At 35.1% G+C, this 18,128-nt stretch overlaps 1 protein-coding gene across 1 annotated transcript in view; it reads left to right on the top strand.

Moving 5' to 3' along the window:
- The window catches only part of LOC118193446 (uncharacterized), a 111,645-nt gene that overhangs the window by 62,274 nt on the left and 31,243 nt on the right, over nucleotides 1-18,128 (top strand). The window contains exon 7 of the mRNA XM_035364537.2: nucleotides 11,516-13,694. Coding sequence (XP_035220428.1) covers nucleotides 11,516-13,694 — 2,179 coding nt within the window. The remainder of the gene's footprint in view (nucleotides 1-11,515; nucleotides 13,695-18,128) is intronic.

The following is an 18,128-nucleotide window of genomic DNA, read 5'->3' as shown; positions in this document are numbered from 1 at the left end:
TTGTACTTTTAAACGTAATTGTCTAGCTGTTTTGCAAGAAATTATTGATATGGTGGCACCACTGTCTACAACACACTCTAGACGTTTCTTATTCGACAAATATCCCAACACCTTTAATAGTCAAATACTGTGAGGGGTTTCTGGGGTTGGTTCTATTGCAAGAACGTAACATTAGGTGTATCAGATCTCTCCCCTTTGAAAGGACAAACCTGAAACCAGTGAAAAGCATTTGGGATTCCGTTCCGGGTGCAAAATCTACAGGGACTGGGTGGCAATGGCAATCTATTTTCAGAATTATAATTATGATGGCTTGTAAATCTTGGACCACTGAACCGATTATAAAAATTACTTGGTCTCTGAAAATGTTGGAAATTGTTGGGTCTAGGAGATTCTTGTTTTACAGTAGTTTCATAGCTTGAAGCTGAAATTCTACTTCTATTAAATCAATTGTAATCTTGGGGACTGTTCCCAATCGGAGTAACAAATCTGGGAGGTGCACTTTTGATTTGTTGATTTTCGCTGATCTTAATAAGCTTATGGACATGAGTAAGCCAAGAGATGGGGTCAGAGGGTGCGTTGATCGTCATTAAGGATTTTAATTCTATAGGAAGGCCATCCGTCAGACCCTCCAAGATCATTTCATGAGTTAGATTTAATTTTTTACCAATATCTAATTTTTTGCGAAAATATTGCGTTATGTCCTCTTTATGATTGTACTTGTAATTGGCAAAATCACCAAACGTAGTTAAAGTGGGGTCGAAAAAATTTTCCTTTAAAATTTGGACTAATTCCACATATTTAGTAATTTTATGACAGTTTTTGACATATACGCTAAGTGCATTACCTTTTAGATATTGAGCTACATTATTAAGCTTCCACGTTTCATCTTTATCTAAATGAGTTTTGTTAAAGTACTCAAGCCATGAATTTATATCCATATCATTCTGCGTGTCAAAGAGAATTATACTTGTTTCAGCTTCAGCGCTAACTGCCCTTAAATGAATCATCAGGATCAGAGATGTTTTCATTAGCCATTATTCTCTTAATAATACTTTCATAAATAAAACTAACTCAAAAATAATACTCTTTAAATTTTCCCAAAACAATATTAAAACCAAAATACATCCTTTAAATACCAAATTTAAAATACATTTATACCAAAATAATACTTTTTAAAATTTTCAAAATAAAAACACTATTATTAAATCAGTAATTATAATTCAATAGTAATAATATCAGTTGCATCGCCAACTGATATTTTACTAATTGCTTCTGTTTGACTTATTGAGACGAGAATACGAGTGATGAAATCAACACGAAAATACACATTTTTGTGCACTCTTGATTAGATTTTCGCAAAACACGATCAATCACCACACAAGCACAAAGCTCTCGAGAGCAACACAGAATGGCGTAGACGTAGGGAAAGATTTCCATCCTCAAAAGTAGGTCAACGGTAACAGCACATTTGATGAACGACGAACTTTCGATGGAAACACAGATCACGCATCACAGGGGCAGAAGGATGCTTCTCTGGACGTAAAATAATCTGCAGAATACCAGAATACAGGTAACAGAAGGATGATTCTCTTGAAGCAAGAATGCCTAGAGAAAAATGTAGAAACATAGAAGTCGCACAGCGGCAAATTCATCTAAAGTGCGTAACATTTTATCCGTATAATCCTTGGGGTATCTTCTTTTTTAGATAATCCCTTTGAAGGTGGAATCCTACCGGCTTTCTGAAATGTAATTTCTCATACATTATTTGTTTTGTGCAGCCGGGGCAACAGAAATGAGACAAATTTTGTTATATAAAGTGTTAGCTTTATTTTAGCATCCATCTCACAAGCGTTCTTCCTCGTACCTTGAGCAGAAGCAGTATTTATACATCTGTGTGCGTCACGAGGCTCATCCAATCAGCAATATTAATTGAAATCACGAGGTGACGCTATCTTCTCATCAGGAGTGTTCTTAAGGACTTTATGTAATATGACAGATTTATGAGTTTGGCGATTTGGCGGGCGCCAACATGTTAATATATTTTATACTAAAGAAAGGATTTCGCCAAAATTTAGGAACAGGGATGCAATTTAGGTAGAGAATCGCCAACACATTATTAAGCAATATTATTAGAATTTAATTTAATCAATTGATTTAAAAATATCATTACACATATATATATATATATATATATATCCTCCTGTATGTCCTACATCATATATATGTAAGATATAAGAAATATGATAGCTGCTTTAAAAATAATTGGCGACCTCAAAATTAACAATTCTAGATTGGGTGCTCTCCCCCTAAATTTATCTGTTCTCCCAAATTCGAGATCGTTCTATGATTATATAACAACCTCAAATTAACCAATCATAGCTTGTCTCTACAATTACATCAGACTTAGTATAAATACTGCTCACAAAATAAACTACGTCATTCTTCTTCCATTCCTTTCCTTAAGTGCTACTCTGTCATCATTGCATCAGTTTGCTTCTCAAAGGCCTTCATCATTTCTTTAAAGAAACAATGTACATAGAAATTTATCATATTTCATTATGATTGAATCATAAAAAGGTATCGGATTTCATTATTATTGGATCTACTGAGATGATTTTATATGTGTGGAAATAAAGATTGGGAATTTGTCTAATTCATTTTTTGTGTCGGCATCATCTGTTCATCTTCCCAGCCTGCCACTATGCCATCACGTCTATGCTTCAAAAACATTACACATATACAGTTAGTCAATAAAGTCTGCGTACATCAAGAAAAGTAATATCAAATCCAAATTTTAAGGTATGAAAAGGGTAGTTTCTTAAAGTTTTATTTTTTAAATATTTAGTTTCAATAAGGGACTTTGAAATTATTTAACTGTAATATTTTCATATCTAATAATTTATGCACACTAATTTTTAAAAGGTAAGTGGCCAGACATCGAAGCCAGTAAAGTTTGCGTACAATGCGAAGGAGGCGGGGAATTTCTTATCTAACTTTTAAACTTCAAACTTGAGAATGCAAAGAAGGTTACACTTTCAAGGTCATTGACTTCTGAAGCAAATTTCACGTTGATTGGAAGTTGTTATTTCTATTTTCTTTGACGAAAATGACAACCAATAAAGAAATTCCTTTAGTTACGAGACAACTAATTATCAAATTGAGAGATTAAGGTAAAACTCTTCATTATATCAGTAAAACCATTTTGTAGTGTGCAAAGAGTTATTCAAAACTATCTTGACACTGGTAGTCTTGCTGTAAAACCAAAATGTGGGAGACCGAAGAAGCTAACGCAGAGAGAAGAAAGAAAAATTCTTTTACGAATTAAACAAAATCCTAAACTTTCTGTTGCAAGCATTGCAAAAGAAATTTTTTTAACTAGCAACAAGGAAATTTCTCCTGAAACTGTAAGAAAAGTGCTGCGAAAGGCCTATTATCATGGATGCAAACCTAGGTCTAAGCCATACATTTCCAAGACAAATAGAAAGAAAAGAATTGCTTTTGCCAAAACATATTTAAACTCTTCACAGGACTTCTGGAACAATGTAATTTGGTCAGACGAAAGTGAATTTACAATATTTAAAGTTAATGGCCACCCTATTGTATGGAGAAAACCAGGAACAGAATCTGAGAAATTTAAATCCAACTGTCAAACATGGAGCTGGCGATGGAATGGTATGGGGGTGTATGTCGTTGAAAGGAGTTGGAAATTTTCACATTATTGATAAAGTCATGGATAAGTATGTTTATCTGGATATTCTGAAGAAAAATCTACGAGACAATGCCTGAAATTTAAACCTTTCTAACCTTTCTAATACCTTTATTTTCCAACAAGACAACGACCCGAAACATACAGCTAAAATTGTGAAGGAATATCTCCTCTATCACACTCCAAGACAGTTGCGTACTCTTCCACAGTCACCAGACCTCAATCCAATCGAACATTTGTGGGCAAAATTGGAGAAACTAATTTGATAACACAATATTATGTCGTGAAATGAGCTAATTAGTAAATTGCAGGAAGAATGGACAAAATTTATGTCGGATTATCAGGTTCAATGTTTCTTCTAACCTTCTTCGGAAACATACAATGACCTGACTAGAACAGAGAGCTTACTAAAGCTATGTTCACTAATTGTAGTAAGTAGACAGGATACAGACGAAGGGTATACAAAACCCTTTATTTTTTTTCTTTATATACAATGACTTCCGTACTTCGGAATACAATGACCCTCCACTCGGGGTCTAACTTAAAAGATATCAAAATAAAACTAAACTCTAATTTAACTTTAGAATAAGATTGGCCTTATAATAACAGGAAGCGTATGTAGCACAGAGACTGTGAACACTACAATACGTTTAATTTATCAAGAGGATTAAAACCTCTGGCCTGGAAGGCAAAGTAGCAACTGCGTAACTTCTAAGGTAAGCGGCCTGCTTCGAACTCACGGCTTCCTCTCTTCTGCTTGGCAAAAAGGCCACACTTAAATACTTGGCGTTCGCCAGACAACTTTGCATAAACTCCTTCACGCTTATAATTCTGGCCGGAAGTAGAAAATAAGAAGTGATAGTAAAGATTTAAAATAAAATAAACGTTAGTAAAACTTAAGATCCTTACATACTTCCCGCCAGAGTTAATTAGTTTGAAACTGAGGTCTAAAACGACCTTGTTGAAAACTTTTAGCTCTAGAAACTAACGCGAGGCCAAACTTTTACAAACATAACTTAGCTAGAAACTAGAAAATTTTAAAAGAAAGAAATTTGTTACAATAGCTGCTCCCGGAATATACAACAATCTTTTTTCTTTTTCATCTGTACTGCATCAAAACAGGAGCTTTATTCAATTCTGGTTCCTTCCAGAGATCTGGAAGGAAAACTAGTTTAATGAAATGTTACAGAATGACATTGCAAATAACATATAGAATATACTTTTCTTAACATTCTTATTTCATTCATGACTATTTTAATTATCTCTCCCCGTGCTCTCTGACATGTGTTGTAAAAACACCAAACACGAATGTGTTTCTGTCTATGTGTTCAACACTTCCTCCTATAATCAAAACACTAACGTGTTAAAATTCAACATACGAGACCTCTTAACACACCCTAATTTCAACTCTAGACCCTGAGGTACTATTCTGAAAGTGGCTAACTCTAAAGTGTAACGTCAGAGAGCCTAACTACATCATTCAACCTTTAACACATATTCACCATGATTTAATCTTTACAGTCACACGAATAACAAATTTTTTAACATTACTTTCACTTTTACCATATCACGTTATTTCTAAACATTCAAAATAACAGTTCACATGTATACAAGAACATATCAAGATGCCGTTAATTTTACACATTTGAAAACATACATTAGTAGTACATTGTTAACTTCTATTCTTTTCAAAGCAAGTGCCAATTCTTTCTACATTGAAATAATACTACATTTCAAAAAGTCTTTCAGACTAAAACTTCTTTCTTGTTAGAATGTTTTAAATAAAATTTATACAATAACTTTTTACAATATTTAAGTCTTTATACAACGCTATTATACATCAACTTTAGTTTTACGCGCGAGTAATTGAAAAACATAATAAGAAAATCGGTCACAACTCATTTCTCGCCCTTTTGGCGATAAAGGTAGACCTCGCATGAGGTAAAACTTCTTCAAATCTGCCACTTGCAGTAAGAATGAAAGATTAACTTAAGTTTGTAAAGTAACACAAAATTTTACTTATCTTTGTAATATTCAGACATCCTTTTCTGGGCCCAGTCTTTAAAGGTGCTGCAAACCGTAGCTTGGTTGATCCTCCTTCTTGTACGGGCTCGCCCTTCAGTGCTTTCCTCTGGAAGCTTCCGTTTTTCACCACTACGGCCACCCTTGAACATCTTCCTTCTGTCCTCTGCTTGTGGTCTTGGCCGTTTGAAGGCAGCTGGTCTTGGTGGAACCGGGAAACTTCTGTCGTGATCCTGCTTGGACCTCGTTGTTGGCCGTTCAAATTTTTCTTGTACTTTTTCCTCCGCCGCTGATGGCCCTTCCGCAGTTCGGCGACTTTTGCTGCGGAGAGTTCTGTCGGATGAGTCAATCTTCCGTTTCACAGCCGGGTTATAGTTGCCGTCCTTTCTCCCGGTCTTTTCCACATACGTCGTCCTTCTCCCTTCTTCATTCTGGGGGTGTTCGTGAACTCTGTTTTTTGGACGGTGGAACGGCTTCTTTTTCTTTGTACCTTCAATTTTTCCGCGGGGCAATTTTCTTTTCACTTGCTTCTGTCTCTCATTGGCTTGCCCTTGTACTTGTCGTTTTCCCACCTCTGGAACTTGTACCTGCGGTGTCTGCCGTACCGGATCCTGCAAAAGATCTGAAAAGATTTGCATTTTATTACGGTCATAGAATGGTTTTATCTGGTCAATGTTTGCGGAACAGGTTTCACCATTTCTTGCCTTTAATACTACAACAGCGTGAGTTATTTTTTCTATAACATATGGTCCTTCAAAGCGTGGGAAAAATTTGGCAGTTTTATCTTCTGGTGCTGAAGAAAGTGAATGCTTAATTTTTAGTACTTCATCCCCTACTTTATAAGTTACTCCCCGTCGTTTCAAGTCATAATACAATTTTTGTTTTCTTTGTGCTACTTCTGTATTCTTTTTTGCTTCTTTTATTAGTTTTTCTATATCACTCATTTTAAATTCTGGGGCTCTTTGTTGCACATAAAATAGTTTATCTAACGGTGTTATAATCTTTCTGCCTAGAAATAACTCAGCAGGAGTTTTTCCCGTTGTATCATGTTTTGCGGTCCTAAGGGCGAAAGCAAATTCATTGACATAGTTATCCCAGCTTTTATGAAAATTTTTAACATAACTACGGATAATTTTCACTATATTTCTGTTGACCCGTTCCGCTATATTTGATTGCGGCCGATACGGGACCATTTTTAAATGACGTATGCCCAGTTTTTGGCACATGTCTTCAAATATATTACTTACAAATTGAGGACCATTATCCGATATAACTTTTAGGGGCGCCCCGTATTTTAAAATATATTTATTTAAAATAGAATCGGTCACTAATTTCGCGGAGGCTCGTTTTAAGGGAACAATTTCGGTCCATTTACTAAAATGATCAACTATAACAAGGAGATAGCGACTTTTGTTTAACTGACTTTTTGGGAAAGGGCCCAATAAATCGATACCGATTATTTCATTTGGAAATTCGGATTTAATACTATTTAGAAACCCGGCCGGGCGGAAATTAATATAATTAACGGCTTGACATGTTGGGCAGGACTGGACATACGCCCTTGTTAACTTTTGCAGTTCAGGAAAGTAGACTGCCTCGCGTACGCGTTGAGTAGTTTTTCGAATACCAGCATGAGAAGCTAAAGGGCTGTCATGGAGCTCTTGCAGGATATTTAATCTAAGACTAGCTGGGATAACAGGTCGAAATTCGTTGTTGGAATTCGTAGTTTTTGTATAAAATAATAGACCATCTATTAGTTCGTAATGGGCCGCCCTATTTCTTATCGCCACAATATCTTGGTGGCTAAAATTTTCAGGATCCTTCAAATACTCATAAATACTTCCAAACTCAGGATCCTTACCCAGTTCGGTTATTACAGTTTCTCGGGAATTTATTGTACACGCTGTCAGCATTGCAACTTTTACGGTATTACCCTGTTCGTCTAATTTAATTCGTGACAGGGCATCTGCTACGATATTTTCCTTTCCGGGGGTATGCTTGATTACCAGATTATATTCTTGCAGCTTGAGTGCCCATCTTATTAACCTTGGGGATAAATTTTTTCCAGAGTACAATCTAGTTACCGCCGCATGATCAGAATATACTGTTATCGGCGCCTTTCCAAAATAGACTCGGAACTTTTGCACTGCTAACAGAACTGCAAGTGCCTCTCTCTCGGTCGCGGAATAGTTTCTTTGTGTTTGATTTAAAGTTCGGCTAAAAAATGCTACTGGCTGCTGATTTTGCGAAAGTACCGCTCCTACCGCATAATCCGAAGCATCCGCTGAAATTTCTAAATTTTCATCCTTTTCAGGAAATTTCAACACAGGGGCTTGCGTTAATGCTTGTTTTAATTTTTCGAAAGCACTATTGGCTTCGGCCGTCCACGAGAATCTTGCCTTTTTCCTTTTTAATTTTAACAATGGCTCAGCGATAGCCGCAAAATCTTTTATAAAGGACCTATAATATGAACAAAGTCCTAGAAAAGAAGAGAGCTTCTTTGCCGTGTTTGGAGTCGGATACTTTTGTACAGCGATTATTTTTGATTCATCTGTCTCGATCCCTTTTTGCGATATTTTGTAACCTAAATATTTTAATTCAGGGGCTGCAAATTTGCATTTTTCGACATTAACTTTTAGACCGGCCTCATTTAATAAAGAAAACACCTGTCTTAAATCCTGTACATGTTGGTCTAGATTATCACTAGTAATAATGATATCGTCTAAATAGATAAATGTGGACTTTCCGAGAACAGGTCTTAACACAATGTCCATGCATCGCTGAAATGTTGCTGGGGCGCCTGAAAGGCCAAACGGCATTCGCAAAAATGCATAAGTGCCAGACTTGGTTATAAAAGCAGTCTTAGGCACGTCCTCAGGCCTGATCCCTATTTGAAAATAACCATTCGTTAAGTCTAAAGTTGTCATAAATTTGGTTGATTTTATGTTCCTTAAAATTTCTTCTATAATCGGTAACGGATATACCGGATATTTTGTTATGGAATTTAATTTACGGTAATCAATAGCGAATCTCCACCTTTTTGGATGCTCCAAAGGATAATCATTATTTTTCTTACATAAAACCACCGGACTAGCATAACTACTTGAGATAGGCGTTACGATCTTTTTACGTAGCATATCGGTAATATGCCATTCTATAATTTTTTCCTTATTCTTATCATACCGGTATGGTTTTTGACGAACCGGCAATGCATCTCCGGTGTCAATACTATGGTTAGTAACCTGGGTAAATCCTGGAATATCACTAAATAAGGAAGCAAATTCACTTACCACTTGTCGGATTCTATCTTGCTCGTCATTAGGCAGGTGGTCGAGATTTACCCTTGGCGGTTCAACCTTTTCTACACGCACTGGCTTCATCGTCAGCTTAAGAGACGCTTCATTAAAATACAGTGTAGCTTGTGCGTCTGAAAGAAAGTCTATTCCTAGTATTAAGTGTGCTTGCAAATTCTTTACTATAAAAAACATCACCTTTACTTGTTCGTCCTTGAGACGGATGTACAAAGGTACTTTACCTACGCACTTACATTGTTCTCCTTGCGCCGCTAATACTGTTGTATTATCCGCATTATATATGCGGTATTTGCGAAAATACTTTCTAAAAAAGACTTCTGCCACACAGGAACACTGCGCGCCGGTATCCAGGAGTGCGGTGGCCGGGATATTATTTACCAAGACTTCAATCTTCGGAAGAGTTAAATTTTTCACCATTACTGTATTTAACTTGTAGGAAGAGGGGTTTTCGTGGCCTTCGGATTTCCGCACCCTCTCGTCAGCAGAAATCCGTTTTAGTTTAAATTATTTTTTCTTTCGGTGCTTTCCTTCTTTCTCCACTGGCCTTGAGACTTTTTTCCTGGGTTGCTATTGAACTGTCGACGTTCGCCGGCTGTTTTTGAATGCTCGGGTTTCCTTGCCCACTGATTCGCTTTTTCTCCGTAGCCATGTGCTTGAGTTTGCTGTAGTCTTGGCGTACCAAATTGGTTTCGCTGTTGATATTGGCGTCTTCTTTCGACGTCCGCCGTTCTTCTACTTTCAAACTGGATTGCTAGCTCAAATAATTTTTCCAGTGTAGTCGGATTTCTCAATTCAATAAAGTCTTGCACTTGGGGTAGTAACCTCGGCAAAATCACTTGAATTATTTCAGGATCCGGACGGTTTCCATACAAGAGCTTGAAAACGTGAATTTTTCTTAAAATAAACCTGGAGAGGTTTTCCATTCTTTGTTGATATATACTGAAAAGTTCTGTTTCTAATTTCGCACAATCCCTTACAACAGGGAAGGCTTTTAGTAGGGCAGTCTTGAAATTTTCGTAGGTATAGGTGTGACTTCCTGCTTGACCCAAGAGACTTCTGCCGATACATTTGAACCAGTTAAGCGCTTGGCCCCTCAAAGCGCTGGTAGCTAAGGTAACTTTTTGAAACTCGTGCACGGGGTAGAGCATGAAGTGGTCATCCAATTTTTCCAAAAAACTGGTTACCTGTGAGTTTCCATTAAACGTTGCTTCTGGTTTTATCGAAGCGCGCATGGTCTGGACAATATACCCAAATCCTTCCAGGGCGGCAGCTGGCATTTCTGGATTCTGAGCTGTTTCTGCAGGCAGCACAGGTTCTTCTTGAAACTCGGCCATGGTTATTCTTCGTCGGGCGCCACTATCAGGTTCAATGTTTCTTCTAACCTTCTTCGGAAACATACAATGACCTGACTAGAACAGAGAGCTTACTAAAGCTATGTTCACTAATTGTAGTAAGTAGACAGGATACAGACGAAGGGTATACAAAACCCTTTATTTTTTTTCTTTATATACAATGACTTCCGTACTTCGGAATACAATGACCCTCCACTCGGGGTCTAACTTAAAAGATATCAAAATAAAACTAAACTCTAATTTAACTTTAGAATAAGATTGGCCTTATAATAACAGGAAGCGTATGTAGCACAGAGACTGTGAACACTACAATACGTTTAATTTATCAAGAGGATTAAAACCTCTGGCCTGGAAGGCAAAGTAGCAACTGCGTAACTTCTAAGGTAAGCGGCCTGCTTCGAACTCACGGCTTCCTCTCTTCTGCTTGGCAAAAAGGCCACACTTAAATACTTGGCGTTCGCCAGACAACTTTGCATAAACTCCTTCACGCTTATAATTCTGGCCGGAAGTAGAAAATAAGAAGTGATAGTAAAGATTTAAAATAAAATAAACGTTAGTAAAACTTAAGATCCTTACAGGATGACACTGAAAAACTAGTTCAGTCAATGCCCAGACGTCTGCAAGCTGTTTTAAAGAATAAAGGATATCCTACAAAGTATTGAAGTAATGTAAAAAACTTATATTTTGCTTTTTTTTTTAAAGTGTACACAGACTTATTGGAGGTAATTTCTGAGTTTTTTTGACAAAATATATTTTTGAAAAAATGTAAAATGTATTACACTGATATTATTTACTTTTTATATAAGTGTACAATTTTAGCTAATAGAAGAAAAAAAATGCAATGATTAAAATACATTTTTCTATGCTTTAAGTGTTTTTTTTTTTTTTTTTTTTTAAATTTAAAATTTAGTCTGTACACAGACTTTTGTGGCTAACTGTATATGTTGTAGGATATTTTAATGTTCCAAGTTGTATGGCTGTTTAATTTTTCTAATTAATTTACTTCTTAATTAAAAAATATGTTTCAAAATTATATTTATTTTAGATTTTAAAATATTTGCTATAATTTAATGAACTTTTATCTTCTATTGGATTTTTTATTAATATTTTAAATATTTTAGGTGTGCAAGCATGGAAAGAGTTGACTGATTTAACACTTCAAAAATGTCATTGTTTACAGCTGCCTTCATTTGCCTTGTTCTTAGCACTTTTGCCCAAAATAGAAGTTGTGATTCTAAATGATATGTTCAGAGAGCCACCCAAGGGTTGTAGTCATGTCGGCTTGAGTGCAGGTACTGGTCTTGGTATGTCATCAGCTGTAGTTAGTAACCAAGATGAACATATTGCTGTCCAAGGTCATCAACAGGATTTTGAACCTCAAGGTGACGAGCAGGTGCTAGAGAATGATGAGATTGATCGAGATTATGTAGAAGCAGATAATGAAATTCGTCCTGAGCCACATTTGATGGTTTTGCCGCAAGATTTCTTTGATGAACAGAATAATGTTGTTCATGTGCCTGTTGAAATCAGAGAAAATGTAAATGATGAAATCAATGTAGCTGATGATAATGGAAATAATTTAAACCCAGTTCAGGCACCTGCTGGCAGTGTTAATTATAATGATCATCAGGTTCAAGAAGAAACTACTGATGATGATTCAGAAACTGATGATGATGATGATGATGGCACAGTTGCTTCTCCTTCAGTAACTCCAAATGAAGCAAGCAGTGCTTTTATTAAACAAGAAATTGAAGATGAAGATGATTATGCCTCATCTTCAAGGGAAATAATGCAAAATGTCAGTAGAATCAAAAGAGAAATTACAGAGTATGATTATTTACAACCTTCAACATCATCACAAAATCCTTGTTGTGTTAAAATAGAAAATAAAAAAGATGAATGCAAGAAAATATCTGAAATGCCTGGTACAAATTTAAACAATTCCAAGCAAAGTAAATATGAAAAGGAAATAAATGATTTGTCAGAAGAAACAGCCAGATCGCATCACCCTTCATCTTCAGCATTAAATGTTGATTCAGTAGATTCTAGTAATAATATGCCCAGTTGTTCAAAAACTTCCAAGAAGACTAATAAAGTTTGTAATATGGATTTTAGGAATGATAGAGATGGAACTTGTGTAAATGATTGTGCTTGTTTAAAAGCAGTACATAGTATTTCTGATTCAAAAAGGTATGCTAATTTTGATCCTCAGCAGCCATCAACTTCAAAAGTTGTTGATTGTCCTGAATATTATAATGCAGATTTAACATTAGCATCTAGAAAGAATGTGGCTACTCAGTCAGATTTAGAAGATGCATCAGCTGTTAATTGTTCGGAATTTTCTAATGCAGATTTAATGTTAGATGCTAGAAAGAGCGTGGCTACTCAGTCAGATTTTGCAAGTGTATCTGTGACTGGAAAAAGAAAAATGCATGAAGAAAAAGTAAAAAATTCTAAAAAAAAGAGAAAATGCAATAAAGAAGAGTTTAGTGAAAGCAACCAAATATCATCCAATTCAATTTGTAAGAATAAAAGAAAAAATCAAAAGGAAACATTCAATAATAATCCTGAAGATTTCCTCCATTTCAGAGGTCCTTTAACAAGGCAGCGTAGAAAAATGCTTGCTGCATATATAAAAAAAGAATCAGTAACTTGTGCTATAGAAAATCAGAAAAACGAGAAAAGAGCATGTGCAACTCAAGTCCAGATGAATTCTGGACAGTGTAGAATATGTCTAAATGGTGACTGTTGCAGAAAAAAAAATGCAGTTTCAAGTGGTGCAGGCAGCCAGAATGGATTAAGAGAGACTCGGTGCACATGTAAGCATTCTTTCCAAAATAAGCTGGTTAGGAATCGACGATGTTCCTCCAAACATAATAGTTCTTGTGCCTTGAAAACACCATGTAAAACAAAGACTTCAGACAATAAATCATGTTCATCAAAGCGAAATAAATCTAGTCATACAAATTCTTATGATAGTGGTATGCACTTGCAGTCTTCTGAAAGGCATAATTCATTCACTGTAAAAAAAACAAATTTTGAAGCAAATAAAACTGAAGAAAATATAGCTATCAAAAAGTGTAGATTTTCTCATGGATCTGAGTTAGCACATCATGTACCATGTGTTAAAAAGAAAAAAGGTAAAGTTGTGTGTAATCATACTCAGGAATATGTTACCAGCCAAGGAACTCAAGCCACTAGTGCCGATATCCGTCGTACTTTAAGGAGGTTTAGAACATCTAAAGTGCGTACAGTGAAACTTTCATCCAAAGCACCTGGGTTTTTAGACACATTTTCAGTGTAAGTTAAAATTTTATTTTCAAAACTTTATTTCTTTTCTTTTAATAAATTTATGGGCTTCTTCTTTAGTTATAGAATATTCTTAATAAATTAATAGTCTTAAAATGTTTTAAAAAGTGATTAATAATAAAGGAGAATTAGAGAATTTTCTAAATTGCTTTAACTTGTTTATCTGTTGTATCCTTAAATGTTTAATGTTTCAGTCCCCCTCCCAACCCCACCCCTTTGAAATATTAGTGCCAGATTCATATCAGAATTTCTTTTCTGTTTTCTTTATTTTCAATTTTATTCCTATTTATGTTTAATGCATTTACCAGGAATGATGATGTAATGATTGGGCATTACATTACCTGCACTGATATTTATGTAGCTTTGTTTTTTAAAATGAATGTTCTATAATATACGAGGGCTATCCAGAAAGTAGATTACGTTTTGGAATAAAAAAATAAACAAAGTATAGGAAACAAATTTTATTATATACAGATGAAAGCCACACTCAAATACTACTTTTCTACATAGTCACCATACAAATTAAGGCATTTATCGTAGCGATGTACGAGCTTGGAAATTCCTTCGTCGAAAAATTCGGCCGCCTGCGCCTTCAACCACTTCGTTACCTCTTCTTGCCTTCCATCTTGCACAAAACTTGTGGTAACCAAGCTTTTCGCTGATAATTTCGTGCAACAAACTTCGCGAAATTTGTGGAAAACTCAAAGAAAGTTCCGTTATTGTGAAATTTCGATTTTCACGGACTTTAGCATCGACTTTTTCGAGAAGTTCGGCGGTCACTATGCTGGGTCTCCACTTCGATCTTCGTCGTGAACATTGGTTCGGCCATTTTGAAATCTTATGACCCACTGACGCACTCCACCTTCAGTGATAATGTTGTCCCCATACACTTCACGAAGCTGCCGATAGATTTCTATCGGTTTACAGTTTTTTGCAGTCAGAAACCTTGTTACTGAGCGCACCTCGCAGCTCGCGGGATTTTCAATTAACGCAGACATTTCAAACCGTCACAGTATCTGAACGGAGCACAGCACGAACCTCTCACTAGCACGGCTAGATGCAGACTGAGCTGCGCAACGCTCTGACCCCAAGATGGCCGCGCTAGCCCCGCCCCTAGCGGACACAGACGGAAACGTAATCTACTTCCTGGATGGCCCTCGTAATTAATTGTTAAGTAGCTTAGCGTATTATAAGTACTGTATTGTCTGTATTCTTGGTCATCATCAGTTGTAAAATACATCTTTCCTTACAGAAAAATATTTTGATTATGAGGAAATAAGTAGATGAAATAAAACACTAAAATACATCTAAGAAATATTTTTGTTAAACAGAATTTGATTTATAGATAAACATGTCTATTTTTCAATAAGTACTTCTGCATCAATATCATTTTTCCGAGCTATTGATATATATTTGTCAGGCCATACAACAGTCTGTTTCATATTCAATAGCACTATAGTCAAATTCATTTGTACTATATGCTGTAATGTAATCTCTTGAACCATCAAAAGCATTAATAGTACAAAATTTTTGAAACAAAATAGTGCTTAAAAACAAGTCGGTGAGGTGGCTTTAGAAAAATCACCCCTGCTGACTTACTTTTAAGTGTGATCTAATTAACATTTAAAAAAAGTAACCTGTTGGCCAAAAACTGTAGTTGTAAGGTATTGTTGGTTTTGAATGTATATTTTAAGAAATGGTTATGTGCGGGAGAAAATTCTTAAAAATGTGGTATATGATTACTGTTTAATAAATAGATTGATTATAATGAAATTGTATTTTCTGTCATTAAATAAGGTATATTTTCCAAAGAGAAAACATACAGAAAGTATTAGCCTTTTTTATTCTAGGATAACGTACCAAAACTGTCATTTCTGTAATAATTTTGACACTAGTGAAAGTGTTACAACAATATTTGAAGTGGGCTTACATTATCTTTTTAAAAATATGATGATGATATATGCTGGAAGTGGCCATGATTTGCATTTAGATAATGTTGAATTCAGAGCAAAATATTTTGGAATGCTCCTACCAATACACACACTACTTCTGTTCTCAGTTGTTTCATTTCTATTTGGATTATGCTTGACTCTTGGACAAGGCATGGTTTCATTTATTATTATATATTAATGTTCAAAATTTCTCCTATGTTTGGGCAATTGAAAATAATGGGAAATATGAAGACCTTCTTCATTAAAAAAAATGTTTTTTGGTATGAAATATTTTAGTGATGCATAATTGGTCCATGTTTTGATATAACTATTAAAATAGTTCTATTTTTTTCTTCAATCACTACCTTTGTATATCAGTGTGACAATAAGAAACTTGTTATTTCATGCGGTGTAGAAAGGATGCCAAACTTCTTGTGTAAGCAAGTCTAAAATTCAATCCTTACTCAGTAATCGCTTCATTTCAAAGGATCTTTGGTCACCATGCTCATTTGATCTAACACCACCTGATTACGTTTTATCAGAATGTCTGAAATATAATTTTTTTTTTTCCGAACAAACCATAAGGCATAGATACCATGAAAGCAAATATCAACTAAGATATCCATGCCACGACTGTGGACCTACTGGTAATCACATTTAAAAATATGGTACTCTGGTTTCATTGCTGTTTGGGAGCAAATGATGATTACATATTATCATATCACATTTTAGTACTTTTCCGTTTTGCCGGCGCAAGCGATAAAGTCGCCAATAATGGTACAACCGATGCCAAACAGAATATTCTTGCTGGTAACCTTTTACGCCTCATTTTCAAAACAAGTGGCAGCTTTTTCTTATCAGATTGATTGTTTCTTTCAATACTGGCATATAATTACATAGAATTTTTATCAGATAGTTCAGTTTTATGTCTAAGGCCATTTTCGGTAATTAAGTCAATTAGGATGCAATCACAGCGCTTACCCGAAGCCGAAAATATAGAAAAGTTAAAGTCAAGGGTTAAATTCATCAATTCTAATGAGAATGCATTAGCGAAGTAAAGCACTGCAGTTTTACATAATTTCTGAGTAAGCTATTCGTACGAATTGGAATATTTCTTGCATTTAAACTTGTGTTCCAAATTAAGATTTAACTTGAAATTAATGTAGATAATTACTGATAGCATTTGATTTTTGTAGAGTAGTTTACGTGAGATGAGATCTCTTGGGGTCACGTGATATGAACCGGCGAATCAGGATGTTGAACCATGAAAGCATAGTAAATTCTTAATGTCTTTTCACAAATTTATTGTCTTTATTTATTGGCTTTTTATAAAATTTTAAGCGATATTAAAATGTTAAAGCCTTCAAAAAAAGAATTCTTAGAACTAACATTTTTTTAATATTTTTTATGTGTATACTGTATGTTGTCGCCAATAAAGTCTGCTTGGCGAGATTTGCGCCGGCGAAACGGAAAAGTACCCACATTTTTTACAAAGTCAGCTAAGTCTGTTGCAGATTTTATGACTACATTTTCATTAAAACTAAAACTTTTAAAGAACTGTTGGGGTTCAGTAGCATGTGGGACATGCTGCATTATAGTAATAACATGCAGTTTGCATTAATCCTCTGAGTAACACAGCTTTCTTGATATACAGTCAAAAGTTGTTAATCCGGACCTCGAAGCTACAAACTTTCTGCGCATGCGTCAACGCATGCGCATAATATGTTTACGCATGTGCGTTTAATGTATAACGGACGGTATAAGCTAAGCTAAAATTATCTAATTATCTATTTTAGTTAATGTTGCAGATTGCGTTGTCCCTTAATCTTCTAATTGGATCCAGCTTATTATTTTTTGCAGACTGTTAGAGCAATTTTATAAAAGTAAGCTTGAACTTTCAATTATGTCAAATAGAATTTCAAAGAATCTACAAAGCAAAAGTATGTTTCGAAGTCCATTAAACAAACAGTCGAATTGCTGCAAAAAATGGATAAAGGCATATCCTTTGTTTATCTAAACTTTAACGTTTGTTTATCTAAACTTTGTTTATCTTTAATGCTGTGGTGCCACAATGAATTGGAAGTTGATCTGTCAGCACTATCCTTATCTTCAGGGCAGATGTTTTTATTTTATTTGGCTTATAATTCCTTACTAAATGTAGTATTTCATCTCAATGTACTCCGTCTTTGATATGATTTAAATCAAATTCCTCGTCATTATAATTCGCTTCCGATAGTGAAGAAAGTGATACAGAGGTTATTGAAAACGAAAAAATTTCGATTGACAAATTAGTCGGTATTCTCGAAACAGCAATTATAGGATTTGAACTGCGGAACTTTGTAACTCAACAAGAAATTATGTCTGTTTATAAAATTAAAGAGAAAGGATTATCATATAAAACGAAGCAACTTAAACAACTTAATTGAAAGAAATGTTTAATAAAGTAAACAAATAAATATTAAGCTTTTTTTTTTTTTTTTTTTTTTTTAAATTT

The sequence above is a fragment of the Stegodyphus dumicola genome, chromosome 3 (genome assembly GCF_044657685.1).
Source record: "Stegodyphus dumicola isolate Sdum_Otavi_A_Nest chromosome 3, ASM4465768v1".
Classification (NCBI taxonomy): Eukaryota; Metazoa; Arthropoda; class Arachnida; order Araneae; family Eresidae; genus Stegodyphus; species Stegodyphus dumicola.
The sequence above is the reverse complement of the archived record's forward strand: the minus strand, read 5'-3'. Positions and strand labels throughout refer to the sequence as shown.